The sequence below is a fragment of the Perognathus longimembris genome, chromosome 5, assembly GCF_023159225.1.
Source record: "Perognathus longimembris pacificus isolate PPM17 chromosome 5, ASM2315922v1, whole genome shotgun sequence".
Classification (NCBI taxonomy): Eukaryota; Metazoa; Chordata; class Mammalia; order Rodentia; family Heteromyidae; genus Perognathus; species Perognathus longimembris.
The window spans coordinates 30,252,949-30,280,783 of NC_063165.1; the positions used below are offsets into that span (position 1 = coordinate 30,252,949).

General features: G+C 39.3%; 2 protein-coding genes across 3 annotated transcripts in view; both read right to left on the reverse strand.

Moving 5' to 3' along the window:
• Positions 1-297: 297 nt before the first annotated feature.
• On the reverse strand, positions 298-21,216 carry Riox2 (ribosomal oxygenase 2). Of its 2 annotated transcripts, XM_048346471.1 has the most exons (10): positions 21,197-21,216; positions 16,301-16,759; positions 13,331-13,450; positions 12,092-12,220; positions 8,850-8,953; positions 5,933-6,035; positions 5,034-5,205; positions 2,715-2,803; positions 1,507-1,596; positions 298-1,052 (listed from the first exon to the last, which is right to left on the reverse strand). In XM_048346471.1, exons 2-10 carry the CDS (start codon positions 16,724-16,726, stop codon positions 894-896), a joined length of 1,392 nt encoding a protein of 463 aa, XP_048202428.1. In that variant the 5' UTR covers positions 16,727-16,759; positions 21,197-21,216; the 3' UTR covers positions 298-893. The 2 variants fall into 2 exon arrangements, with proteins under 2 accessions (XP_048202428.1, XP_048202429.1); XM_048346472.1 differs by lacking the exon at positions 21,197-21,216 and having other exon boundaries at positions 5,034-5,202.
• Positions 21,217-24,394: 3,178 nt separating this feature from the next.
• Gabrr3 (gamma-aminobutyric acid type A receptor subunit rho3) overlaps positions 24,395-27,835 on the reverse strand; it is a 38,396-nt gene continuing 34,955 nt past the window's right edge. The window contains exon 9 of the mRNA XM_048345956.1: positions 24,395-24,700. Coding sequence (XP_048201913.1) covers positions 24,395-24,700 — 306 coding nt within the window. The remainder of the gene's footprint in view (positions 24,701-27,835) is intronic.

Sequence of the window (27,835 nt, forward strand, 5' to 3'; positions counted from 1 at the left end):
CTGTTTCACTCCCATTTTTAATAGTTTAATAGTTCAGCAAAATCAGGAAAGTATCTTGGTTTCATTTCCAGTAATCTCTCACCACCTTCAACTGCACAGTATTTTCTTTCCTGGGTTGGACTTAACATGAGACAACTGTTTCATTCCCAACTTTTCCAGGAAGGAAAATGCTCTATTTTTTATACAGAAGATTAAATTCTCCAGTCATATTTTTAAGAATATCAACTGCTATGCACTTTAGAACCCAAAGTAACAGTGAGTAATCTGAACTATAACACCCACTAGTCAGAGTTTTTATAGACTGGTTCTTTCTCTATGAATACTGGGTGTTTGTTCTTCAATCTCAGGCTATTGTCATCTTTTCAGCAGCATTTGAAAATGTACACAGATTTTGAGTGCCTCTCATGGGTGTGGCAGTATTATTTAATGAAACGTATGTTACAGAAATAACTTTATTTTAACAAAGGGATGGGGGCTTGTGTATACACAAGGTATGTATATTTGCACTGTAAAAAAACAACTTTCTTCATGTTAATTGTTAAATTTTGTAGAGCAATGGAGGCTCTTTAAACAATGTTTCTTCCAAGGAACAAAAACAAAGCCAGGTTAATGACATTTATTCTACACAGTACATTTATTGGAGTTGTGCCTTTTCTACCACACTGGATTAAATAAACTCATCAAAAGTATGGCTCTGTCACATTTTAGGTAACTTAGTATAGATTTCTCTCTCATGTTGCTATTAGTACAGTAGATAGATAGGCAAGAACAGATGCCTTTTCCTCTTTGGCTGCCATGTGTACTCCTGCCCTAAGTGTTGACGCAGCAACAGGCATTACATTCCCTTTACACACTCAGAATACAGCAGAATACAATTTGCTTCTGTACAGGCATTACATGACTTGTATTAAGCATTCTGTCCAGAGGGATAACACCAGGCTCTCCTTTTCCTCATCTGTGCTGAGTTGCAGGTCCTTGACAGAAATAGCTGAACTATTCCAAATTTGCTTCAGTGCATCCATGTGTGATAAAGGAAAGCGAAGTCCATGGAACTAAAAAAGGGTAAGTTGGTCCAAAAAAATTACTTCAGTCAAGTGGCATTTACATAGAAACTTCCAGAATCTTTGATATGCTATTTTGGATCCTTCTTTAATATGCAAGTTGTTTCAGATAAGCTATTTACATACATGGTAACTAGATACCTTATAAAAATTGCCAACTGCCATAAGTAAGCTTAGTCTGTATAAACACAGGACTTTTCAACTGTCATTTAAAATGCTGCTCATTTCCTATCTTTTTCCTACAAGGTCCCAGACTATGTTTTGAAGCTGGCATATGTACAGCACAGAACTGTCTTATCTTATTCATTCTCATGCAAAGGTTCTATCAGGCATGTGAACTGGTAAGCCCACACTGCAATCAGACTGTATACTACCTGTGAACCAAAATAAATTCTTCCCAGCCACTACCCAAGCCAAGGGATAGACATTTTCAGTTGGAACAAACCTCTGTTTCCTCCTCATTTCCCATCATGTGTGTCTCTCTTCTATTCTTTAGAGAATGATAGAGATAAACCATTTTTTCTTGAGCTTCATCCTTAAAAAAAAAAAGCCTTAAGTCATTAACCACAAAATATTGAGAGTTTCAGTCATAGAGTTTTTCAGTAGGTCAACAACAAGGAAATCTTAAGCCTGGTGCTCAAGTGAAAATACTTTGATATGATAAACAATCTTTTGGGCAAAATGTCATGACACACATGTATGCCCCATTGACACTTGGCCATTACAAACTACTACTTATATGAAGTAGATAGCAGCACTCAAAGACATTGTTTAAAACAGAAAAAAAGCATTGCCAAGAGCGTGACATATATATTTAACTAGAACCATTTGTCATTCCTGTGAACTCTTAAGGTAAAGGCCTTGGGTCTGACCACTGTCTCAAATGGATCAGTTATCAGGAAAACAAAGTTGTTTTTTTTTTTAAATGAAACAAAGCAAGCATGTGCACATTGAGGTGTTACATATAGCAGTCTGGTGGATGCTACCATCTGCTAGGAGAAAAGTGCTCCTCAGTCCTTCATGAAATAGTTACCAAGAGAACTTGATTAGGAGGAACCAGTGAAACTTACAAAGCACTGGATAGTTCCCAAGGTCCTAGCTATTGTACAGGGACCTCTCGAAAGCCATAGATGCAGAGGTTCCAACCTTGAGCAGATGAAGTCTCAGTATTCATAGTTTTAGAAAGCTTTGTCATTTGACTACACAGTGAATTGTCAGTTTAGGGAATCACTGAGCTACATGGCAATATAACAGAATGTACATTTTGTTCCACATGATCTACGGGATAGAACTTAATAAGAATAAAATAAAACCACATACAAAAATAGATCTGTAGCATGCAAAGGAACAGAGATGGAATAAAAGAGAAAAGTTTGAAAACAAGGCCTGGAATTATTTGAGCAAGAGCACTATGGCCTGCAGTAGAACAGGAAGCCATACATGTGCATAAGGAAAATGAAGAAGGCACTTTGGGAATGAGGCAGAACCCTCAAACACCCCATAGGCAGGAAAACTGGAACTGCAACAATAGTGTCTGGGGCACTGACTGCTTGGCACTCAACTATGAACATACATGGATTCTTCTGATAACCTTAGTCCCATGAAGGAAATAACCAGAACACAGTGGAAATCTCTTCCCCTCGGGATACTCACAGATGGATCCTGATCTGGTCCTACTGTGAGGACGATGTGATCTCTGAACTGTAGTCTCACTGTACTGTCCACCCTTGGTAACTTCCCACCTAGAAAAAGCAAGAGAGAAAGCCCAGCCATCAAAAAAGGAAACCACAAGGTTCAAATATGCTTACAAGTACAACTCCTTAGCAACACTTTTACTGACAGTCTACAGGCAAATCCAAACATAGGTTGCCTTTCCTACTCTTCTATACCTCAACATTTATAGCGATCTTAAATGTATAGTAGAGAACTTCATGGAGCTCATTCTTACAGTGAAGACACATGTAATTAATTAGTTTAATAAGAATGTAAACTAATAAGTACATTCAACATGGATAAGTTATGCTATTGCAGCATAACAGTATAATATCTATAGTAACACTATAGATATGACCTCTTTGGCTTCTTCACAGAACACAGGTGTCCAAGTTTCTATCCTCAATAATAAGCATCTACTTTCACATGTGGACTCTGGTGAGACTACTCGAGTTCAAATTGTACCATCCCACCAATAACTAGATTGGTGACCCTAGAAAATTATTCAGTCTCTGTTGCCCAAGTATATAGTGTCTTATAGAAGACATCTAATAAAAAGTCTACCATTTTCTAGAGTGGATTTAACTTTGTGAAAAAGCAGCCAGTAAATATCCATTCACTTTGCAGGGTCATCCCAGTGGGGAGAATCCTAGGAGATTATAACATTATTGAACACAGTGGCTAAGCCAGGAAAACCAGCAGATAACATATTCTAGACCATAATCTGGAATCCATCAAATTCTGTTTTGTAATAATTAAAATGATATTAGTAAATTACTTGATTCTAAAACAAATTCCAAAATTTCTTCCAAGACTGTAATAAAGTATATGCTGAATTGTGTTTTTTAAGGGACTTTGGATACTCCTGGTGGTGTATGCAGGAGGCGAGAAGACTGAGTTTCAGGCCAGCTTAGGCTATACAATGAGATCCTGTCTCAAAACAAAAACTGAAAAGGTGAGGTGTGATAGCTCACACCTATAATCCTAGCCACTTAGGATCCAATCAAGGCCACCCCAGGCAGAAATTTTCAAGACTCTCTCATCTCAACCAAAGAGTCCTGGGTGTGGTGGTACATGTCTGTTTATCTCACTTTTGTAGGCTTGAAGTTGAGGTGACTCTATTTGAAAAATAAAGCAAAAAAGGCTTGGGGTGTGACTCAAATGGTATCCAGCAAGTGTCCAGCAAGCACAAAGCCCTTAGTTCAAATCCCAGTACTACCAAAACCACCGCAACAAAGAAATAGAAGGGACATTATAATGTTGTTATAATAGTGGTTCCCACCTGGTGATAAGGTAGGTACTCCTTTCACTCTACTGAAAGAAAAAAGTAGCTTGATAGCTTGTTGGCAGTCACAGTCAGGTTGTGGCATGTTCCTGTTGAACAGCTGCCCAGAATACCAGGGTCAGACAAGAGTTCTTTGTGACCACGAGAGTTCAAACAACAAAAAAAGCACCACTCATATTCATGTGTGAAGTCAGGCAAAGGAGCCATCCACAGGCCCTGCTACTAAATATTGCTGCTGTTTACCTACAGAAATTTAGGCCTCTTACCTTCTTCCTGCCTACTAGACAGGTTTAAGCGAGGAGATCCACTCACAGCATCCTATTTCCTAACAGTCCACCTAGAGCAGTGTCTTGCTTTGTTGGGCCCTCAAGAAAATCTACTAGAACCCACACCCTTGTAAGTCCTTTCTAACTCCCTTTATTAAGAACTTGACAATCCCCAATGACATGCAGTCTTTCCCACTGCAACAAGGCATAAGTTCAACTGTGAATTGGTAGGCTTTGCTAAAGGACATTGACCTACAGATGGGTACTTGCAACCTGATCCTGTCATAAACTCGTCATCAACTTGGAAGGCCAGTGATAATAACCTTAACATTCTTGTATTTCATCTGATAATAACACTTTATTCATGCTTGCCTTAGTTGCAACAGGATTAGTTTCATATTCAAGCTCTAAAAACATCTTGAAGATTATGATGAGCAGAGTAGTAATAAATATACCTATTTCTCACCCCCAAAACATAGGGCTCTTATTTTCCATTGTATTGGGATACAAGTTTTTTGCAAAGGACTTACGAGGTACAGAACACTAATGAACTTATTATGCTAGTCCATCTAATACACTAAGGATAGACTTAGGTCCACATTAATAATAAGATACTTTTCACTTTTCTTTCACTCAAAAAAGTCTGACAGGAAAATCTCAACATTCCCCCACTACCTTGACCACCTAGAAGAAAACAGCAAGCTCTACCTGGTGTCAATAGCTCTGTTCCTTCTCCTGCATGGTAAGGGGGGAGTCTGTGCATAACAAAATCCTTCTTCATGTCTGATGATAGCAGTTCTTTTGTGCCCTCCAGCCGGTCTGCAAGAACTCTCAGGAAGCCACTTAATCTTCTCGTTGCCACAGTTGTGGGCTCCACCTGCTAGAAAGAGAAGTGAGTCATAGCCCAGACCCCAGCAGAATGATTGCTCAAATCACAGTCTCCACTCTGGTATGCTGGGTCTAACACCCACTACCCACAACAGACATAAATCGTTGTCATTCTAAGGAGTAGAGGCACAAAGAGCAACATATCCCATTACTTCCCCAATGAACCAGCATTCATTGTATGTTATTTATTATTCAGTTGTTAGGACTGTGCCTGGAAAGAGGAATCCTTGAAAATATTGTGCAGCCTGGCTTCTGCTTTTGGAAAAATCAGTGACTGACTACTGTAAGGTGACTGCCTCAGATAGTGCTCAGCTCTAATTTACTCCAAGTAACCACCTAGTTCTCTCCTCTTCCAAAATACAAAAAAAAAAAAAAAAAAAAAGAACAAAAGCCAGGGAACTAACAAAGTAGGTCTCTCTTCTAACTAGTAATCATATGAACTGAATATAGAGTTTTCAGGGTCACATTTATTTATTCATCTAATATTTTCATGTCCTACTACTGTCACTGTGAAATACAGAAAGAGCCATTTGTACAATAGCTCGCTCCATGCACTGTATGAGGCAGCACTCAGGTAAATCTCACAGGTCAACACATCAGAGAAGCTTGGCTCATCTGGAAAGCAGGATAAGCAGAATCCCGGGCTCCATTAGAGAAGAAACTCGGCTGGCTTTGGCTGTAGCTGCCACCCTTCAGTCCTACCTGCCTTTGTTCCTTACCATAAGCAGCTGTCGGGGTATTCCAGTCCGTAACTCCACATCTTCCTTTAAAGTATCAAACACAAGCCCCGAAATGCTGTCCAAAAGGAAATCTCCCCATGAACTACAACCAGAAAAATCAGACAGTATCATAAATCAGAAAGTCCAGGGGGCCAAGCAGAAAACAAGTATGGACAGGCTTCTAGGCAATTTTAGCAACCATTAAAGGAGTTAGAAGATTTTTGTTCTTATTTCTATACAATAAGTCCAGTCAAAATACATTTATTAATACGATCTCTGGAGTACATAAATGGTTAAATATCACATATTCCTTTATTATTTATAAAAGGGAAATTGTTCCCCTGTGAAACACTCACCAACATCAACCATTGAGAAAAAAATACTTTTCTAGTAATGGTTTGATTTGAGTAGAAGTTGGAAGCCAGTGGCTAAATACTGTCTAGAGAAAAGTGTCATTGCTCAATTAACTTTGCTTCCTCTAGGGTAGGAAGAATTAGTTCTTTCCTAACCATGTGCCAGTACAAGTAAGAAACACTCTGTGAGACTGAAACTGATCTCTTCAAACACTGTTAGCTTGTTTAAAATGTTCGTGTGTTGCCAGCAGATTTCAAATTGTTGGCTATGTGCAAAATGGAAATTCACAGTGTGACTTTTGCTTCTCAGTGAGGGAAATTATTACTTTTATGTTTCCCTCCTAGAGAAGTGGCAAAGGAGGACAAAAGCCACTTGAGAGACATTTCCCCACTACCACTACTTTGTGGCCTCACTGATTTGTTACTTAATGCCACATCTGAACTTGTATCTTTTATTGAATTTCATCATGGAAGAGACATGCAGATTTCTGGGCAGCAAAATAGCCATGCTTCCTCTGCAGGGTTCTAAGAGGAAATCACATGGCAGCAGCTCATGGAAGGATTTAACAGCAGTTAAACAGTGCTCTCCCAAGAATCAGAATATACCTTTGGACTTGCTAAAATTTAGGGATAACACCTTTGATTGTATGACTTAGATAAAACAGCCAAATGAACTTGGGCAACACAGCAGGCCCCAAATACTCATCAATGCAGCCTTGAGAAGTGTTAGGAAAATATCCTAAGTCCACACCACCAAAGTGTGTAAAGGAACCTAAGAAAATCCCCAGGAAGTGAAGACTCTCAAGTTATACTTTTCTCATCTTGAGTTACATTAGTCCTAATGCTGGAGCATCATGTAAACAAGTCAGACATAGCCAGCCTAGACACATTAGTTATAGTGCCACTAGGAAATGTCAGTAAATTAGGAAGCTCCTTCCTAGCTCTGGCTGACTGGAGAAATGCTGGGTGGGACCCATGTGCTGCCTACCAGAGTGAAGTACATATAGGTTTAATGACACAGAGGGAAGTCTGAGAACTAATGGCAACTTATGAGCTACCATTATAAGTACACAGAAACTGAGAAGGGGGCGGACAATGATGAAAAATCCACTGGTAACAGTAACAGAAATGAAAGAGAAGTAGGATCGGGGAACAGTTGAGTTCTATTAATGATAGGACAGCAGAAATGTATTCATGCTCCCAGTGCCTGCCAAGGTCCAGAGCTGCTCTGAACAGAGTGAACTTCTGGCTCCCATTTTCTATGGCCTGGCCCTACTCTTGTCCCCATGACTCACCCCTTCAATCGCTCCTGCTCTCCTTGACTGGCCTCAGAGACTTTCTGCTCTTCAAAGAACTTAATTAGTTCCCCATAGCATTTGTCAGACTAGAAGCCTAATATATGCTTGAGCTTATCCCTTGTGGGCAAAGGCAGGATTAATTTCAAGGAAGGTCCAGCTAGTTCCTCCAGTAAGTCTCCTGAACACAGAGGGTGAATTTCACACTGCAAAATCAGATGAGGAAGCAAAGGCATGCTTACCAACTTGTTTTACAAGTTAGGCTTTGAAGGTAGGAGGGGACTTAATGTCCCTCAGCCTGGAACGTTCTCTCCAACCCTGACCCTCTGACCTACCCTCAGCCTCACTCAGTTTTGGCGTTAAGTCATTTCTGAAACCTGCGGAGCTAAGAGTACTCCCCTCTGCTCTCTCCAAACCAGCAACAGAATTTATCACTGTTGAGAAACTATTTACACATTTATTCCCTCCTCCAACTGTGACCTCCAAAGTATGAGCTCTCTCAAGGACCCATCCACATGTTTGCATTCCCAGTACCTAGGCAGCATCTAGGACATGCCTGCTGAATAAACCAACAAATAATTAGTCTTTTAATGTAATTTAGACCAGCAAGGTTAGAAATAACAAAGCACTGCCACTCACTTCCTGTCATGATTTTTTTTTCTTTTAATCACACATATTTAGTTTGTACTGTTCCAGATTCCCCTTCCTACTTTATTTTAATGGTAAAAAGCAAAACCCTTAAAATGCAGCATGAGGTTTCAATGATTCTAGATTTTCTACTAGGAGTTTAAAAAATGTCTGAAATGGTTGTATGTGATTAATGCCAACAATAACATACATGTGGCATAAAATGGCATATTTCATGCTTAAAATGGCATATAATACATTTTGATATTTATGCTATAATACCACAATAAATGTGTTTTATGGTGTGATACAATAAAAAAAAAGACAGGAAAAATAAAAGACACTTGACTACAGGCCTATACTGGAATTAATTACATACTAATAGTCATAGTTTTGTTTCTCAAACAATGGGACCTCTTTGCCCCCCACCCCTGTTCCTAAACACAGAACATGACCTATGACAGCCCCAGGAGGAAGTCCAAACAGGCTCATTACATAGAACATACCAAAGGAATATGGAAGTCATCAACAGAGAAGGAATGAAAGGTAGTGGTTAACTCCCTCAGGTCCCTCCTATGTGGCTTCTTTGGGCCATAACTTGGAGTTGTCCTAGGATGACAGGTTGGGAAGCAGGAGGCTTACTTGTTCTGGTAGGTGCTGATGGTCACATGAGTAGAGTGGGCCAGCCCTGGAGGAGTATCTGCCTGATGGATGGTCCCTCTGGGAAAGTATAACAAATCACCCGGCTAAAGAAAGAAGGAAAGGGGGAGAGGAATTATTAAGAGGCTTACTGCTCATTTGTCTTTAAGTGGAATAAACACAGGTTTTAAATTTTATCTTTCTAGCCAAGAAATTACTACTTCTATCGCCAGACTATATGCTGAGCTTATGATGTCTGTAAGTCTTCTCTATGAATCACAATCCACTGAATCACTGTGTCAGGGATATCAAGGTAATACCAGAATGCCATGACACTACCCTCCTGGATTATGAGATCCAGGGATACTCTATTCCTAGGGAGTCAATTTACAGCCTGCCACTTATGGGCTGGTGACCAGGGCAATTTGCTTATCTGCCATTCCTAAAGATGGAATAATAGCCATAATCGAATCCCCACAATTATTTAGCATATTAAGGAGATGCTGTTTCCACACTCTGGGGGAAAATATGGTGTTTGGTTATATTACTTATTCTACTTGCTGGTCTCTCATTCCCTGATAACTGCTTACCTTTTCAAGAAGGCCTTGTACTCTCCAGAGCCTAGCTTAGCAAAGTACCTAACACATATCATACATTTCACCCATGACAGACAGAAGGATGAAAAATTATACACTACTTATTTGAACCTAAAATGTAGATGCATTAAAAATCAGTCATTTTGGGCCAGGTAAGCTTTCCCTATCATATCCTTTTTTGATTCTCAAAACAAGTGTATAGCCCCTCAAGTTACTCCTGTTGTGAGCTACCTCTTCTCTAATTCTACCTAGAACAAAATTTTCTCTATAGTCAATACCTAAGAAGAAAAAGAATCTGGAGAAGTACTCATCTCTGCAAACACAGGAAACCATTAAGTCCAGCTTTAGACCAGAAGCCCTGAAAACAGAGCTGTGTACCAGTTTAAAAAGAACATTAAAGATTTCCCTCAAAGTGGGAGAACATACACACATTCCTGAGTGTCATCTTCAGTGTTGGTTTTCTCTAAATCACACCAAACTGACTATTTCTGGTAAATAAATGCTTTACTGCTAATTATAACAATCATTTACTGAGCATGTCTTTGCTATCTCTTGGGTAAGGTCCTCCTACAAACATTTTATCACTGCTCTCAGCCATTGCTAGAAAAGGCAGCATCAGTAAGAATGCAGTTCTGCCCACATCAATAAGAACACGTGCAGACTTCAGTATGAAATCTGTGTTACTATAGTAACTACTACAGTAATACAAACTTAGAGATAAACAGAGTATCTCTTGGAATTTATCGTTTAAAAAAGACATCAAAATAGTATCTTTTGATATTTACAGTGTCCAAAGTAATTCTTGTAATCTCCATTTCAAACAGATTTAGATGAATAATTTGTCCAAGGACATCAGATAAGTGACAACAACTGAATTCAAACCTAACTCTGTTAGTTTCCTAAGCAGAAAGTGTTGTATTCATTAAAAGGGGGAGGTAGGGTGCTGTATGCTAAGACCCCAGGATTGTCAAATGTCTTCACAAGCAGGGACTAGAACAGCAGGGGGTAAAGTTATCAGGGCTTCAGGACTGTCATAGCAGCCCTACTCCTCCCCCCTCCCCCCACGTGCAGTGATTTAGTTTTTCTATTTTATACACAAGATTTCATTTAAAAGGCCACCTGATTAAAACCTCATGTGGCTAGACACTGGTCACTCACACTTGTAATCCTAGCTACCCAAGAGGCTGAGATCTGAGGACTGCAGTTCAAAGCCAGCCCAGGCAGGAAAGTCTGTGAGATTTTGATCTCCAATTAACCACCAGAAAACAAGAAATGGTGCTGTGGCTCAAGTGGTAGAGCACTAGTTTTGAGCTGAAGAGCTCAGAGATAGCACCTAGGCCCAGAGTTCAAGCCCCACCACCGACAAAAACAAAACAAAAAACAATGAACTAAGAGTATATACAAAACTCTAAAACTTCACCAAGAGTAGGTATTAGCAAACTCCTTCTATGAAGAATCAAATATATAGTGAATATTTGTGTTTATGGACACATGGTCTTTCTGGCAACTATTAGACTCTGACCATAATATGAATATGGCCACAGACAGAACATAAGCAATGTATGTTGTCGGGACCCAATAAACAACAGGTAGCAGCCAGACTTTTGTCCCCAAAGCATATAAAACTAGGAAAGTTATCTTTCTTATTGCTTATTTATGTATGTTCCCTATAATGTAGGCACAGTGATACTGTCAAGCAGGTTAAGAATCTTAAAATCGACAGATACATGGTGCTCATAAAACTAGATATTAATTGTAACCCCTAGATGCAAGAAGCACAAAAACAATATATGCAAATAGTACCACTGGGATACATTCTATTGCAAGAATCTTTGGTTTGTATGAATAGTTTTAATTTTCACTACAGAAAATTAAATGTTTTCGAAGGAAGGGTATGAATGTTTAACAGTGAATGTTTAACAGTGAAACCCATTTCCCTAAAGTTTTAGAGTTCTTTTTTTCATTGTTTTTCCGTTTGCTTTTTGGTTTTGTTTTTCCTTTTCCTCAAGAACCTCTCCTTGCTGGAGATTGGTTACATTTTTCATCCAGGCTTACTGCTCAATGACAGATTTTTCTAATCAGGGAGATGCCAATGTAATAAGCCATTCAGCTCCCTGGAAGAGGAATCCTCAAACACTTTTATACTATTCTTCTAGCAATTGCAAGTTGGGGGAAAGAAGGGAATTGCAGAGATAGTCTGCTGCATAATCAGGAGGAAAAGAGGTCACAGTGGAATTTCTACAACAAAAACACTATAGGATCCCTGGCTGTGCTATGCCTAAACAATGCACAACCTCCATGCTGACAGCTGACTTACATGCAGAGAATATGCCCAAGGCCAAACCTTCCACTTGTACTCTAGAGAAAGCTATTGGTCCAGAGAATTCAATTTATTTCTGTTGAACCAGATCATATATGAAGACAGGTTATGAACAGTTCTTTCCATCTCTTTTCTCCAAGAACAAACCACCAATACTCCTTCAAAAACTACTTGTTCTGGCTAGGTGCAATGAGGGCTGCCCTACCTTGAGTCCTAGAGATATATTCCTATAGGAACTATTACACAAGCTTTAAACTTTGATCCTGTCTTAGCAATGGAAATAACTACCTTGGGGGGGGTGGGGTGATACCCACAGGGTCATCCCATACCTTTAAAGTGAACTCGTGTGTCGGTTTCCCAATTCGTGTCTCAGCCTCCACACTGTATTCTCGTGCCAGGACCACCGTGGGTGGGTAGAGGCGCCAGTGCTTCTCTCCCTCCAGCTGCAGGATGAAAACCTACCAAGAGCCACCGACCTAGGATGTCAGGAAGCTGCATGACAACTCATGAACAGAGTGCTTCCACATCATCAGCCCTCCAGGTATTTAGACAATTCACAAAGTTCACATAAGTGAAAATGAAAAATACTAAATGCATGTCACTCCACACAAATATAAGTTGACAATACTGATTTTTATGTTTAAAAGTAATCATGAATCCTGAAACCTGGTATTATTCTTTCCATTTCGATAGAGCATTTCTGAGTCCTCTATATCCTATGATCTTATTCCTTTTAATTGTCTATCAGCTACAGACAACTGACAGCTGAAAGCCCATCTTAGTATAGCCCAGCTTCAGGTATAACTGAATGCCTAAAATCCTAAGTATTAAAAGAGACTTGGGCAATAGGAGAACTTAAAGTTGCTTTTTTTAAAATTTTTCACTCAGCCAAGTATATTTTTAATGCTACAATTAAGAATATTAAAAACACTTGGAAAATACATTTGTATCAAACTGTTCTCCAAGGGATTAAAAAGGGACTTTTTACTACTGTGTTCACACTTTATATTAGTACAAAAATAAACCTACAAAATACCTCAACCAAAGAGTTAACCTTTTTTGGAATCCACATGAGAGTGAAATCAGCACTTGACAAGGTGCCAGTGCTTAAGTGAAACCATGACCTTCATTCAAGCTACCCCAAGGTTTTTGCAAGTAGAAAAAATATACATATATTTGGCAGCTACTGAAAAAGACTAAATGAAAGCGGATATAAGGATTATTTGTGACCTCACCTTGTTTTACTTTGTGAAAGAAAAAGTAAAATCACTTTTCTATAGATCAATTCAATTCCATGAATACCTGTTATAAAGCAATGTGTGACTCTTTGTACTCGTAAGTTGGAACAATCTCTCCCTTGGAGAAAGAACAGGAAACCAGCTTTGGGAGGATTTGTTTTGGCCCAGCATTTAGATGAGGTCAAGATCTCCAGAGAGCGCACAGAAATATCACCACAGAGCTGGTCCAAGGGCCTTTATGAGCAATGTAACCAAACCTGACAACTACCAAGCCTAGGCTGCTCTCAGCAACCCTTCTATCCCACAGTGGGCAATTTCTTCCTGTCTTACCTCAACGTCATCATAATGTGGAGGCAGGCCCTGAGAGCCTGCAGGGGTGATATACACATTTGAGCCAACCAAAGAACCAAAGTAACATTCCAGCTTCTCCTGGATCCTCCAAAGCTCATCCTTTGAAAAAAAGAAAAAGCAAAGAAAAGGGGGGAGGGGTAAAAAATAATTAGAAATGAAAAAGCAAATGCTCTTATTCACTTAGGATGTTCTCATTGCACAATTAATATAGTCTGGACAACTAACAGTGAAAGGTCCCTCTGGTATCACCCATTCTACAACAGACACCACTGTAAAGATGTGAGCAGATAAATGAGACACAGGATAAGGCAGGCTACTAGGAGTCATAAAGGATTTTAAGCAGGAGAATGAAAGGATCCAAGTTATGCTTTTTAAAGCCCCTTTAGCTCTTGGGTGGAGCTGAAATTCAAAAGAGGCAAGTCTAGAATCTACAACCCAGGAGAGAAACAAGCAGGGTAGTGGGAGAGGGAGAGAGAGGAAAGCTGAGGTACACACTGGAAGCAGCAACAATAGGATGTGCTGATGGTTAAAGGTGTTTAGAGATGAAAATAGTAAAAACACAAAACAAAATAAAATGCCTGTAGTTTTGACTCAGGGAATTAGCTCATGGTTCCCTTTATTGAGATGCAACAGGCTTGCTTTAAAAAAAAAAGCTTCAGAAGGAAAGAAAGAGTTCTCCCCCCAGACAGGTTAAATGTGGCAAAAATAAGAAGTTCCTCTAAGGTACTAGCAGGAAGAGCTGGAAATTTACATGTTGGAACTGCCTATAGGAAATGGGTATTCAAAGAATGAGAAGAAGAAATGAGAAGCTAGGTTATAAATAGAGGAGGTAAGAGAGAAAGGAGGCAATATCTGAGGAAAGGGGGAAGGGTAGAGGGAAGGAGAAAGGCTAAGAAGGAGAAGAGACATCAGGGGAGAAAGGAGAAAAGGAAAAGGAGAAGAGAAAGGAAAGGGAGAAGAGAGAGGAGAATGGAGGAGAGGAAAGAAAGGGAGGAAGAACTGATTTTCCTATGGCAGGCCCTGTAGATATTCGTTCTTCCTGTACTCCAGGTATTGTTTCTAGGTGCTTTACACATTTTAATTCAGTAACCCTCGCAACAATTCTGTTTCAGAAGGTCGGTTTTATCATTAGTTTCAGTTAACAAATAATGAAATTGAAGCATGAGAACACATAATATTAAATAGATCCAAGATTTAAATTCAACCAGCCCAACTACAGTCTGTAACCTTAGGATATTTTAAGAAAAGGTAAGTCACAGACAATAAGCAGACACTAAAGAAACCCCAAATTTTTAAGTACATGAATGCATAGTGTCTCACCCATAAAAGATACTACAACATATTAAAGTATTTGCTGAGTAAATCAATGACCAAGGCTTGAGAGTCAATTTTCATACTATGTTAAAAGGGATCTATGATATGCTATTAAGAATACCAAATAGGAAAGAAATGGGTCAATATGAACCTTTGGGAGACATTTTTATGTAGACTACTGGGTTTTTTTATTTATAGATCTCAGAGGTTCTCCTTAACACAGGAAAAATAATTTAATGGCCTCTGAATAGCTCTGAAGAGTTAACAAAGCTCCCAAGGAGCCTAATTTATTTTGAAGAGAGGCCAACAGGACCTGGGTCTGTAATTATATTTATATGGTAACAAACTACTAGAAAACCAGGAGCCTCTGGCTCTCTGATGTCCTGAGGTCTTTCAGGATTGTACAGGTGACTTTATGGTTCCCAACACAAGCATCGGGCAGGGCCTTTTATAACTGATAAAAGTAGGTCTGTTTCCTCCTTTAAGGTTACTGAAAATGCTACCAATTGTAGTTTCTCATTTCTCTTGGGTTTCTACAGTTTCTCAAGCTATCAATTACTGCTTACTAGCAAGACATATAGAATCATACTACCTTGGTTCAAGGTATAGTTACAAGTTAGGTGACTTCAGTTTCTTCATAAAATGAAATTACCTCTCCTTTCCTAGGACTTTGGGGAGTAGCACAATTTAACTGTAATCCTACTTAAATTACAACGCAGTGTACAAGTATTATTAATCATTGTTGACTCAAGAAAACTCCTGAAATCTGTCTTTTCCTTTACTACATGATGCCCAACACCCTGAAGATGGTGAGGACAGGGACAATGGATGAAGGGAAGAAGAAGGCAGAGTGCCAGCTTTGAGTAGAAAAAAGCCAAGGGAGAGCACCCAGGTCAGAAGTTTAAGCCCCAGTACTAGAGCATATGCATGCGCACGCGCGCGCACGCACACACACACACACACACACACTCACCACCCCTCCACTCCTCACCCTGCCCACCTCCCAACAAAAGCTGCTGCTCTCTCTAGACTGGCAAGTCAAAGTTATTCTCCACCTATAATGGCCTCTCCAGGAGCTGTTGCAAAAGGCATCCATTCACCAGTTCAGCTATTGTAAGGGTGGAGTCTCTTTCTTGGACATGCATCTACTATGGTATCTGATGATGGCTCTCAAGCCTCTACTTAGAAAGATGTAGACAATAAAGGGAAGAAAGTCCAAGAAAAGTATCACCTTGATGCTGTGTCATGCCTTAAAGTTTAATAATGAAAGGACAAATCACACCCAAACCTCTAGCATGCACAAAAACATGCACAGCCCATAGAACATGCTCTTGGAGGTGTAATGTCATTTTAATAGCATCATAAAACTGTGATGGAATTTAGTTTTTGCAGCTCTGTTAATATCTAGCCATATCTACCAGATTGCTGGAGATTCTAACAATTTCACCAAAAGGAAAATCTCCTAAAATGAAATGCATTTAAAGATCAAGTGGCTGCTATTCTCTAACTAGCAGAGAAAGCTTGCCACCATTCCACATATTCATCATTGAGCTAATCTGTAAGCCACACATTAGCAGTTCTAGAAGTTCTATACGTATGGAGAAAAATTCTGAAAATGGAGAAACCTGTCATTACCTTAAATCTCTGTGGTTGGTGAAACTGAATTGTTGCCCTTTTCTGATCAAAATCTTTTCTCAATTGAAGAAAGTGTGCTTTGCCATCTTTATTTAAAACCTTCTTCTTGCCATTGACACACCGGCAGACATTCACATCCCGTCCATAGTACACACCTTGGCTACACAGACTCTTCAGATCTGTTAGCCTGAACAGGGAGTGGTAATATGTGGCCAATGTAGGGTCATCTCGCTGAATGAGAAGGGGCTTCTGCTCCCAGAATTCCTTGAAAAATGTCTCTGTCTTGATGGGTGAGATTAAACTTTCAAAGAGACTACTGGGGTTGGCAAAATTTAAGATGGAAGGCACACTGGCTGCCTCCACCTTTGCCTGCTTACAGGGAACAGGTCCCAGCTCCTTTCTTGCAAGCTTGACTTTCTTTGGCATTGCTCTGTCTTCAAGCAGAGAGAAGATACAAACCTACCAAAAGAAAAGGACACACATGGTTAGGGTGACAGGGAGTGCCAGGACTGATGTTAGTGGATCTTATGCCATGTGTGAGCATTATCCCTTTATGTGATCTGAGTCAATGATGCTTCCCCTAAAATCTCAGACTTAAGCCAACACCATTTCTTCCAAGAAAATATTCAGTCATAATTGCCACTCAGATTATACATTCATCCAAAGGAAAATATGTTTTTAACGTGTACACAAACACTAAATCCTGGAATGCATTATTTATTCATTAAGAGGTACAATTATGTCAGATTAAACCATTCAATTATCTTAGCAATTCCTCCTATGCTTTTAGCCTAAGGCCATTGACACAGAAAAGCCAAAAATCTTGAATTTAGATGCAATCAGCACCAGGCCCTATATAAAATTAGATGGATTCTGAGTTATATACATTTGGTGGACAACAACCAACACTTGTCTGCTGCCAGGTACTACTCACATTCAGCTGTTGTTCAGGACCTTGGGCCAGTGGTGTCACCTGGTGGCTAGAATGAGACACTGCTTGCTCAACCACTGGAAACCCATCACTCCAAAATCTTGAGTTTATTCTTTCAAATTGCCAATTAAAAAAAAAAAATCGACACATACACACACACTAAAGAAAAAAAGGAACTGAAAATGCAAAGGCTAACAATAATTATCTTCGAAAATGCTAAGTTTTTAACTGACAAAAATAACACTATTTTTGTTTTTAAATTCAACACCTACAAGATCACCTGGACATCAACAGATCTAAGATGAAGAAGCATCCTATGCCCCATTTCGAACACACTGCCAGGCTTTGGGGAAATAATGCACTGTCATTACTTGGAATTCTAAACTGTAGAAATACAGGTAATGTAGAAACATGAGCCTGGATAAAGTATGGAAGACTTGTGCAGAAATAACCACATCCTGCATAACTGCTACCCTTTAGAGACAGCATGGTTGATGTCTAGGAAGTTCGATTTCAGGATTCTTATCACTATTAACCAACAAGACCTAACTGTACAAATGAGTCAGTTTATGTGGAATACTTGCTTTTCTTCTACATGCCAAGCAGGGACTGCCTACATGACCAGCACCAATAAAAACCCTACACACACTTGGGCACAGGTGGCTCACACCTGTAATCCTAGCTATTTAGGAGGCTGAGGTCTGAGGATCAAGGTTCAAAGCCAGCTTAGGCAGGAAAATCCTTGAGATTCTTATCTCCAAATAACCACCAAAAAGCCGAAACTAGAGCTGTGGCTCAAGTGGTAGAATGCTAGCTAGCCTTGAGCTAAAAAAAAGCACAGGGACAATGCCCAGGCCTTAATTGCAAGCCCCAGGAGAGGTACACTAAAAACAAAACAAACTAACAAAGAACAACCTCCTAGACACCGAGTCTCTAATAAACTTCCCTAATTTTCAACATTTTCTACCAGCAAAAAAGTTAATGCATATGACCCCACTAGGAAAAGACCCTGAGAGCCCCAAGATTTCATCCCATATGTCTCTTTGCTTTGATAATTGTGCTTAATATCCTTTTGCTGAAGCCAGCAGTCCCCACCTCTCATAAATCACTAAATCTATGTATGGGTAGTCTTAAGAGACCCCAACACATCGCTCACATTTAATTTGTAAAACTAATATTTAAACTGGTTTACTAGGCTTGTGTAACTAAAGATACCCTATAAACTAAAGAGATACATACATCTCTTATCTTGCACAAACAGTCAGTTTGATATTTAAAAGATATGAGAAGCAGGAAGATGCAAATGAAGGACTCTATTAGGCATAACATATGAATTTAACATTTATATATTATGACTACAACATATAACTCCATTAGGCATAACATATGAATTTAACATTTAAATATTATGACTATAACATATAACATATGAAGTATATGCACATTTACCAAAAGCATGGGCAAAATACACAAAATATTTAACCAAAATAAAATCACTTTCATAATTTTTCCTAACAACAATCACTAACAAATAATAAACCTCAATACCATATAACAAAATGCTTTTGTTAGAATATAAATTGCACTATGATCCTGCCAAATGCTACCTCACTTATTGTTGCTCTGTATTCATACTGAAATAATTTGAGGCTGAATTCAATTAAAAACTAATCTAGAGGCTAGGAATGTGGCTTGGTGGTAGAGTGCTAGTCTTGAGCAAAAGAAGCTCAGAGACAGCATCCAGGCCCTGAATTCAAGCCCCAGGACTGGCAAAAAAAAAAAAAGAAAAACAAAACCTAACACTACTTTCTGATTTTTCCCATTACTCATTTTGGAAGACAACTATTCCCTTTAATAGCCTTTATAAGGCTGAAGGGAGGGGCTGGGAATATGGCCTAGTGGCAAGAGTGCTTGCCTCGTACACATGAAGCCCTGGGTTCAATTCCTCAGCACCACATAGGTAGAAAACATGGCCAGAAGTGGCTCTGTAGCTCAAGTGGTAGAGTGCTAGCCTTGAGCAAAAAGAAGCCAGTGACAGTGCTCAGGCCCGGAGTTCAAGGCCCAGGACTAGCAAAAAAAAAAAAAAAACAAGGCTGAAGGGAGGACAGACATGATATAAACAAATTAACCATACAAAAATCCTAAAATACTTCATGATCTCAGACATAATATACATAACCTGTCTAGGAATTCAAGAACCATACTAATTAAACTAGAATGATTTGTTTAAAATAGTTTGGCCTACACAAACCTTCACATTTAGGCCTCATGGACCACCCAGCTAGAAATAAGAATAAATATTTCTAGAAAGCATAAGGATAAGGATGGGACAATCAGCTTTAGAAAAGCAATTATTTTCTGTATTTGCTGACCTTAAAAACAATAAAATACAAAAAGACCAAACAAAAAGATTTAGTTTATATTTTGGTAACTATCCCACAAATCAAAACTGCTTTCTATATTATAGCCAATAATTAGTCTTTATATTTTTAAGGATTCCTTTCCCAGTCACACTTAATAGTAACAACAGCTTTTTTTTTTTCCTTTTGTAAAGATACTGGAGCTTGAACTCAGAGCATTGAACTATTGCTTAGTTCTTTTGCTCAAGGAACCTGGGCCACACCTCCTCGAGTTTTCTGCTTGCTTAACTGGAGGGAAGAGACTCTGGGATTTGTCTACCTGGGCTGACTTCTTAAATGCTCAGGTCTCAAGTCTTCTGAGTAGCTAGGGTCACAGGCGTCCAGCAACAGCTCCTTAAAGGCACAATTTGTGTCAGATGTTTGCCTAATTACTGTTTTTGCTTTTTAAACTTTGCACACAAACAAGTGTAGAGATATTCCCAAAGGTTTTACAAGAAAGTGTTGAGGAAGACAGATGACTTTGCAGTGTATCCTGATGGAAGCTGCAATGCTGTAAGAGCTGAAAGACACACACATACTAGTTATTACTGCTCTAGGCAGGGAAATGTGTCTTTCTACCTGAACAGATTTTACAGCATGAAATCCACTGTGTAACTAGCAAAGCTTGTTAACAGATAAATTTCTGGACTCACATTAGGCTTCCTGGATTGTCACTTGTGGTGAAGGAGGGACAGAAACCTACATTAACATAATTAAAATTCACCCACTAACAGGACTGTACTTGAACTTAGTTGAGTAAAACACACATCCAAAAGAAATTATATATTGCCTGTAAACAACCAGGCTAACATAAAAAAAATCCTTTTCAGTGGACAGAAAATTTCTCGAATCCAGAGGTTCCCCGATTGACCTGAAGCATCACCAGGCAGTTATTCTTTTTTTCAGTTTTATTGTAGTCAAAAACAAAACAAAACCCACAACATTGTACCTCACGAAACTATTTTGGTGACCATGAGATTACAAAGGAAGAGCAGTCCTGGAGACATGAAAGGGCTGGGTAGGAGCCCAAGGAAAGGACTTCATTAGCCGATGTCAGGCTAATTCGTGGTGAAATCAGAGCCTGTGGATTCGCAGGCCTGAACTTCCTCAAAACATTGCAAACAACCTGGTGCTTTTCACTTGTTGGGCAATCCCGGCAGATGACGGACTGCGGAATGAACGCCCTGGCAAGGCGGGCGGAGCTCCCGTCCGCGGTACAGGGCGCGATCTCAGGGTCGGCCCGCATGCCGGGCTCGTGCAGGCCCCGCAGCCCACGCGGCCACCGGCCGCGCTCCCACCAAGTCGGGGGCCCTGCCTCCCAGCATTCCCTGCGCGTGGCCCGGTCGGAACCCTGGGCCCAGCACGTGAGCCATTCGTCACCCGGATATTCGCGGCTGCACTCCTAGATCCAGGCTCAGCAAGAGTCTGTGAGTCCACACCCCTCAGGAACTCGGGGGCCTGGAGCCTTTCGGCGTCCTGGTCCCACAGGCCCGCTCTCACCCAGTCGACCCTGCGTGAGCGCCGCTTTTGGTAGAACCCGGCCGCCCACTCGCAAGCCTCACTCACCTAGCACGGCCTGATGTGCGCAGCCGCGAACTGCCTAGGAGGACGGGAGGATGGCTGGATTGGGCGGGGAATGCCTGGGTGGGCGGGGCTAGAGGGGTGGGGCAGGGCTCAGAGCTTCGAGCTCTCTGGCCGGCCCCCTGAGTCAGCCCCACCTCTTAGCGGAGACTCGCTCAAATCCAAGAGTGCACCTCTCTGTGAATTTCAGAATCAAGGGTGTGGAATCCTACCTTTTATGGTGCTGATCTCTAAATTGAGGGAGGAAGGTGGAGGAAGCCAGTGTAAACTTGGACCTCTCTCTTTGCAAATATTCATTTTTCCTCATTTTATGAAGTGATATTGCCCCAAATGCATTGATACCCCACTTTGGCTCTCAAATTTTAAGCTTAGTATGCACCTATTTCGATCGGCATCAGGAGAAAAACCAGGAGTAGATTTCTTCATTCTTCGAAATATTGAGGAACTTGTACAATGATTAATATTTTTATATTATTGTTTTAAAACTTCCACTACAACAGGTTTTTTTGTTTTTTGTTTTGTTTTGTTTTTACAACACGCTGAGGCATACTTCTTTTTTGAGTACACGTATTCATTATGGTCTATTAAGGATCTAAGCAACTTTTCTTTATATATGACTTAAAATTATTTAGGTATTATTTAACCTAGTAATATAAGGAATCCCAGGCACAGTGAGGTTAGGTAGCATGTTTTAAAGTCCTGGTCTTTGAGTTACTACAGACTAGGTGGAATATATAATTAACGTATAAACCATTTAGTTCTATATGGTTTTTGTTAACTAATTCTGTACGCATTTTTTCTTTTCAGAATGGAAACAATATACAGATAAAATATACCTTTTCATAAGTATTTTTAGAGTAATCTTTAAAAAATAGCTCATTTCCGTATTTAGGCAGTTTACAAGCTTGCTGGAGTTTTCTTAATCTTACAAAGCAGCTTATTTTTGAAATCCTTGTGTTTTATCCAGGCTTATCCCTCGTGAGCAATCATACAGTCTGCTCAGGATTGTGATCAGTAAACAAGGCAAAAATTAAAATGAGGTAACCATTAAATGCTGTCATTGATACCTTTTCTAGGTAGCTGAAGTTTCATTCTTCTTGAAACAAGAACTAAACTAGAAAGTCAGTTGCTCACTGTTAGAAATGAAGGTAACAGGGAAAGCTCTGTCTTCACAAACCATTTGAAAAGAACATTGGAAAATACCTTCATATTTATTTAACACTCATAACAATTTGCTGGTGCAGTAAATACATTTTATTTCTTAGGTTAGATATTCACTTTAAAAATGTAACACTTGTATTTCTGGACACTAACAAATGTTATATTTGACTGGCCAATAATTGTGCATTAACACTCCTCCTCAGGAGGAATTCTGGTTGTATGTGTGGATATCTGGAGGCCCATTCCCTAACCTAGACTGCAAATGTATCCAGTGATAAATTTAACTTACAATAGTGAAATGAATATACCCAGGAGATGGGTTAAACATGGTGAATGTAATAATTCAATGTATATGACAAACAGCAATATGTGGAGAACTAGACAACTGGAAGATACAAATGTTGCATATGTGTCCGATTTGTATATTTTTATGTTTGTGTTACATAAATTATATGCAGACTTTGGGAAAATCAGAAAACAGAAAAAGCATATGCCAGAATTATTCTGCTCACGAGGAAACTGAAAATAGAGAAAGAATTTTCCTTTTAACCTTCTGCACACAGGAGGGAGGGGATTCTTTAGAATCCTAATGGATTCACAACTAAAGAACAAAATCCATGTTACTATGAAATAGAAAAAGTGTATTTTTATGCACCTGCATTAAATAATTTGAATAAGTTTGGCTAACTTTATGGTAAAACAAAAGGAGACATTGGAAGTAGTACTCCATTTCATTGATTTCTCTTGTCAATCTCTCCAATTACAGGAGTGTGAAATTTTCATATTTCCCACCAAAGGCCCTTCTCCAAATGGTGACGTTTTCATAAAATATCCAACACAAAAGCATGCACTAGGCTGACTTGTGAAGTGAATACTAATTATCTGAGCTTTATATACTCAAAAACATTTATTAAATACGCATTTGAGTTGATTTATGTGTCTAACCAAGGTCACTGAAAATCACGGCTTTCATTCCATCTTTTTCTCCACTCAGTAATAAAACATCTGAATACATCTTTGGTCTATGATTTGAGAATCTACCTCCTACCTGCCACATTATGGTTATTCTTTCCCTTATTTTGTATCCTTTTTTTCAGAACTCACAAATCATGTTGAGTATACCTCCATATTAATATTTGTTATCTTGGGTGTTAACCAACCAGTTTGCTATTACTGGGGTGTACACTCAGAGATGGAAGGACTGGGTGATTTCGTACTTGTTTTTCAGTTTACAATAGTGAATAAAGTGCCTGGAACATGCAGATAATAATTGGCATTTGATTATTAAAATAATCCAAACAGTTATCTATCCTAAAAAGCTATGAAAGTTAAATCCTAGCTACAAAATACTAGCTACTGTTATTGATGATTGGAGTGTGAACATTAGGCCAACAGACTGAGTGGAATTCAGCTATTTTCCCTCTTTGGGACTCAAGATAATATACAAAATATTACAGACAAGAGAACTGAGTGGAGATAGGAAAGGAGCTCTTCTGGGACTCAGGAAAGTGCTGAGACTTTGCTGTCCTCCCACAGGAGGACATGGTTCATGAAGTAATCTGGCACTTGACTGACACTATGAGATAGATTGTCCTTGAATTAATTCCCTAGTTAAATAAAGAACATTTTCATTAAGAAAAGAGGGCCCAGTCCAGATAACGTAGTTATCAAGCACATCCCTGTAGAAAAACATTTTTTCCCATTACATAAATGCCCAGGGCTCTTATTTATGGAGACAAATTATAAAACTTTGAACTCTTTCCTAGATGTAAATCAGTCCACTTTCAAAAGTTCTTTAGGCCAGGAGACATAAGTGGCTCTCTCCTGGTTTAATCTAGTATGATGCAACTCATATCCAAAAGTTTTTAAATAACATAATATGACTCTGATACAAATTTATAGAGTAGAAAATCCACTTTGGGCTAGGGCTGGCAGGGTGTTTGCCTAGAACCCTAAAACCCTGGTTTTGATCTCAAGCACGATACACTATGTAAAGAATAATGGGGGGGGGGGGAATCTTCCTTATACATATATCCCCCAGTAGAATAAATTAAATATTATATACACAGTGGGAAATAAAACTCTACAATACGTGTCAATGTCATGGTTGTTTTCCAGCATGATTCTACCACTGTTTCCTCCTAGGGATTTTCTTCTGTTTATCTGAGAGGATTCTGTGCTCGGACTGCCTGTGGATCTTTCTCTCATAGAGCCCTCCTCTTCTGAGTGTAGAGAAAAAGAAGTCTGGTCTATGTCAGTCTCGCTGTCATGGTAACAACCATCGAAGGCCATGGCTTGAACTGCATCCATATTGTATATCCCAGAAGTCTGTCCAAAAAGAAATATTTAGTAAGTAATAAATAAGACTTTATGCATAAGTTATAGTAAAAAGGTAAACCAGATCTAAAACATAGTTTTCATAAATGCTAAGAATGTTTTTGTTCATTAGAAAAAATTCTAATTTTGCTCTTGGTGTCCAACCAAAATATGTTTTAGTAACAAATGAAAAACATTTTCTGGCAGTTAGTGAAATAAAAAAGGAGGCTTGTATTTGTTTTTGTGAGATATTAGGACACCATACAAGGAAACGGTAGTAACAGCTATCTTGTCACTGTCTCCTGACTTCATCCTGGCCTGATAGACACTGACGACACACAATTTTCTCTTTGGTTCTGAATAGAATGAGTGGCTTGCTATAATTTGTGAATTCAAGTATAAAATGTCTTTTCAAACTATCTACATAAGCCAAATAGGTTTGGATTTCAGCTAATTTTTCTATCCTTAGAAAGAATGTGGAAGTATGCCTACTCTGTGTGCATTAAAGTAAATTCTTCTAAAAGAAGAAAAATGTCATGTAGTATTCTGTTTATACTTGAGTTGAGGATGAGTTAGGGAATGATTTCAGCTGCTCATTTAAAATCTAAATTGGCCAGGGGTACTTAGATTTGCTTAAAAGCACCTATAAATGATGCTAGCATAGCCCAAATAAACTACATGAAATTGATTTATTTTTCTGAGGGACCAAATTCTCGGTGCTTTCTAGCTCCAGTGTCTGATTGCATCTAATCTGAACAATTTCTTTCAGTTTTTACTATAAGGGGAAAGTAATCACCACTAGTGTAAGGCATGCAGCTGTTGAGTAATTGCTCTTCAAGGAAATAAAATAATTTCCAGATCTTTTGGGAAGTGGAAAAATGAGCAAATATGGAGAGGCAACTGTAGATTCTTCATTAGACTTGGTGGTTGCAGAGCAGGTCCTGAAATTTAAAAACTTAATATTTTACTTAATTTAAAGGCATGGGGACTCACAGTCAGTGAACTGACAAGGGGAGCCACTGAAATATGTTGTCCCTTTTTTACTTAGCTGGATGATTTTTTCCACAACAAAATGAATTTGGATAAAATGCCCATGCAGTGAGATCAAGACTGAATAATACCAGTAAATATTAATAGTGAGTTCAATTGCAGATCTCAAGATATAAAAACTTTATATAGTTTCATAGATGGTTTCTAAGCCATCATTGGATAGGGTTTAAAATCAGGACCTCACACTTGCTAGGAAGGGGTCCTGTCATGAACCCACATACCCTACCCTTTTTTTTGAACTAGTTATTATTATTTTTGGCCAGTCCTGGGGCTTGAACTCAGAGCCTGGGCACTGTCTCTGGCTTCTTTTTGCTCAAGGCTAGCACTCTCTCATTTGAGCCACAGTGCCACGTCCAGCTTTTTCTGTTTATGTGGTACTGAGGAATTGAACCCAGGCCTCATGCATGCTAGGCAAGCACTGTACCACTAAGCCACACTCCCAACCCATGAACTAGTTATTTTTGAGGTAATGTCTTCCTGACCAGGTGTCTGCTTCAATTATGACCCACTTCCATTTGACTTTTCTTCTTGGTGAGATGACAGAAGTGTGGTACCACACTCATCTTCTTTCTTGAAAATGTTTTGTTCAGGCTGGCCTGGAACTGCAATCTCAGTTTCCAGTGCAGCTGGGATTATAGATGCACTCCACTGTGCCCAGCTGCAGATTGAAAAGGGGTCTTGAGCATATGCCCTGGCTGATCTCAAACTGCAATCCTCCTTGATCCGTTCCTCTATTAAGCTTTTATTGGAACAAATCTATCATTAGTGTGTTAAAGAAGCTAAATCTTTGATAAACACATATAATTTTCTGTCTCTGCTTTTATACTTTTGAATTATCTGTATAATGAATTAAAATTTTAGTTTATATTTACTAGTAGGCTGTCATTTTTCAGAAGTGTATAAATTAGCTCAATAGAAACAAATTTTGAACTAATACAGGGTTGGGTATATTGGTGTAGGACTATAATCCCAGATACACAGGAGGTACCAATGGAGAGGATCTCAGTTTGAGCCCAATTGGGCAAAAATGTTAGCAATAACCCATCTCCAACAACAAACCAAAAATGGTGGTGGACATTTGTAATCCTAGATATACAAGAGGCATAGGTAGGAAAAGCGTGGTTCGAAGCTAGTCATATGAGAAAATTGAAGACCTCATATAAAAAAGAAGAGTAAAGTGGAGGTGGAGTGTGGCTTGAGTGTTCAGGTGTCTCCATAACAAGTGTGAGGTCCTGAGTTCAAATCCTAGGACTTCCAAACACAATTTATCTTTAATTTCTTCATTAATGTTCACAAATAAGCACATTGCAAAGGTATCTTTTGTCTAGATTATAGCTCTGACTTCTTTCAACTGAGTACTAGATCTTGGAATTAGGAAATAAGTTCAGTAAGAGATAAGAAAAACAACTTCCTTTCTCGTGTATGTGTGTGTGTGTGTGTGTGTGTGTGTGTGTGTGTGTCAGTATGAGTGCTTTCTTCATTGCCTTGCTCTGAGGTTAGGATATGTGTGCCATAGGATGGTGGAAGTGGTTGTTTGACTTAGGTTTTTTTTTTTGTCAGTCCTGGTTCTTGGACTCAGGGTATAAGCACTGTCCCTGGCTTCTTTTTGCTCAAGGCTAGCACTCTGCCACTTGAGCCACAGCACCACTTCTGGCCATTTTCTGTATATGTGGTGCTGGGGAATTGAACCCAGGGCTTCATGTATATGAGACAACACTCTTGCCACTAGGCCATATTCCCAGCCCCTGATTTAGATTTTCTTACTGAAGAACTTCATTACCTATCATGCTAGGCCTTTCTGGCTCTGCCTCAATCATTTTCTGCTTCCTTTCTGAGGACAGGGCCTGGCACATGTGACTCAGTCCCTTTTGTCTGCAGTGAGATCTTCAGTGGTGTCCACATCTCTCCTTTGATGGATCTTGATTTTTGATCCAACTATGAGCCTATGTCGTTTGATTGGAGAATTTAGTCCATTAATGTTGAGAGTTAGGATTGAGAGATGATCACTTGTTCCTTTCATTATCACTATCTTGCTTAAAGCTGATTTTTACTATTTAGGGTTCATTTCTCTGTCTGTATTGGGATCTTGATTATTTT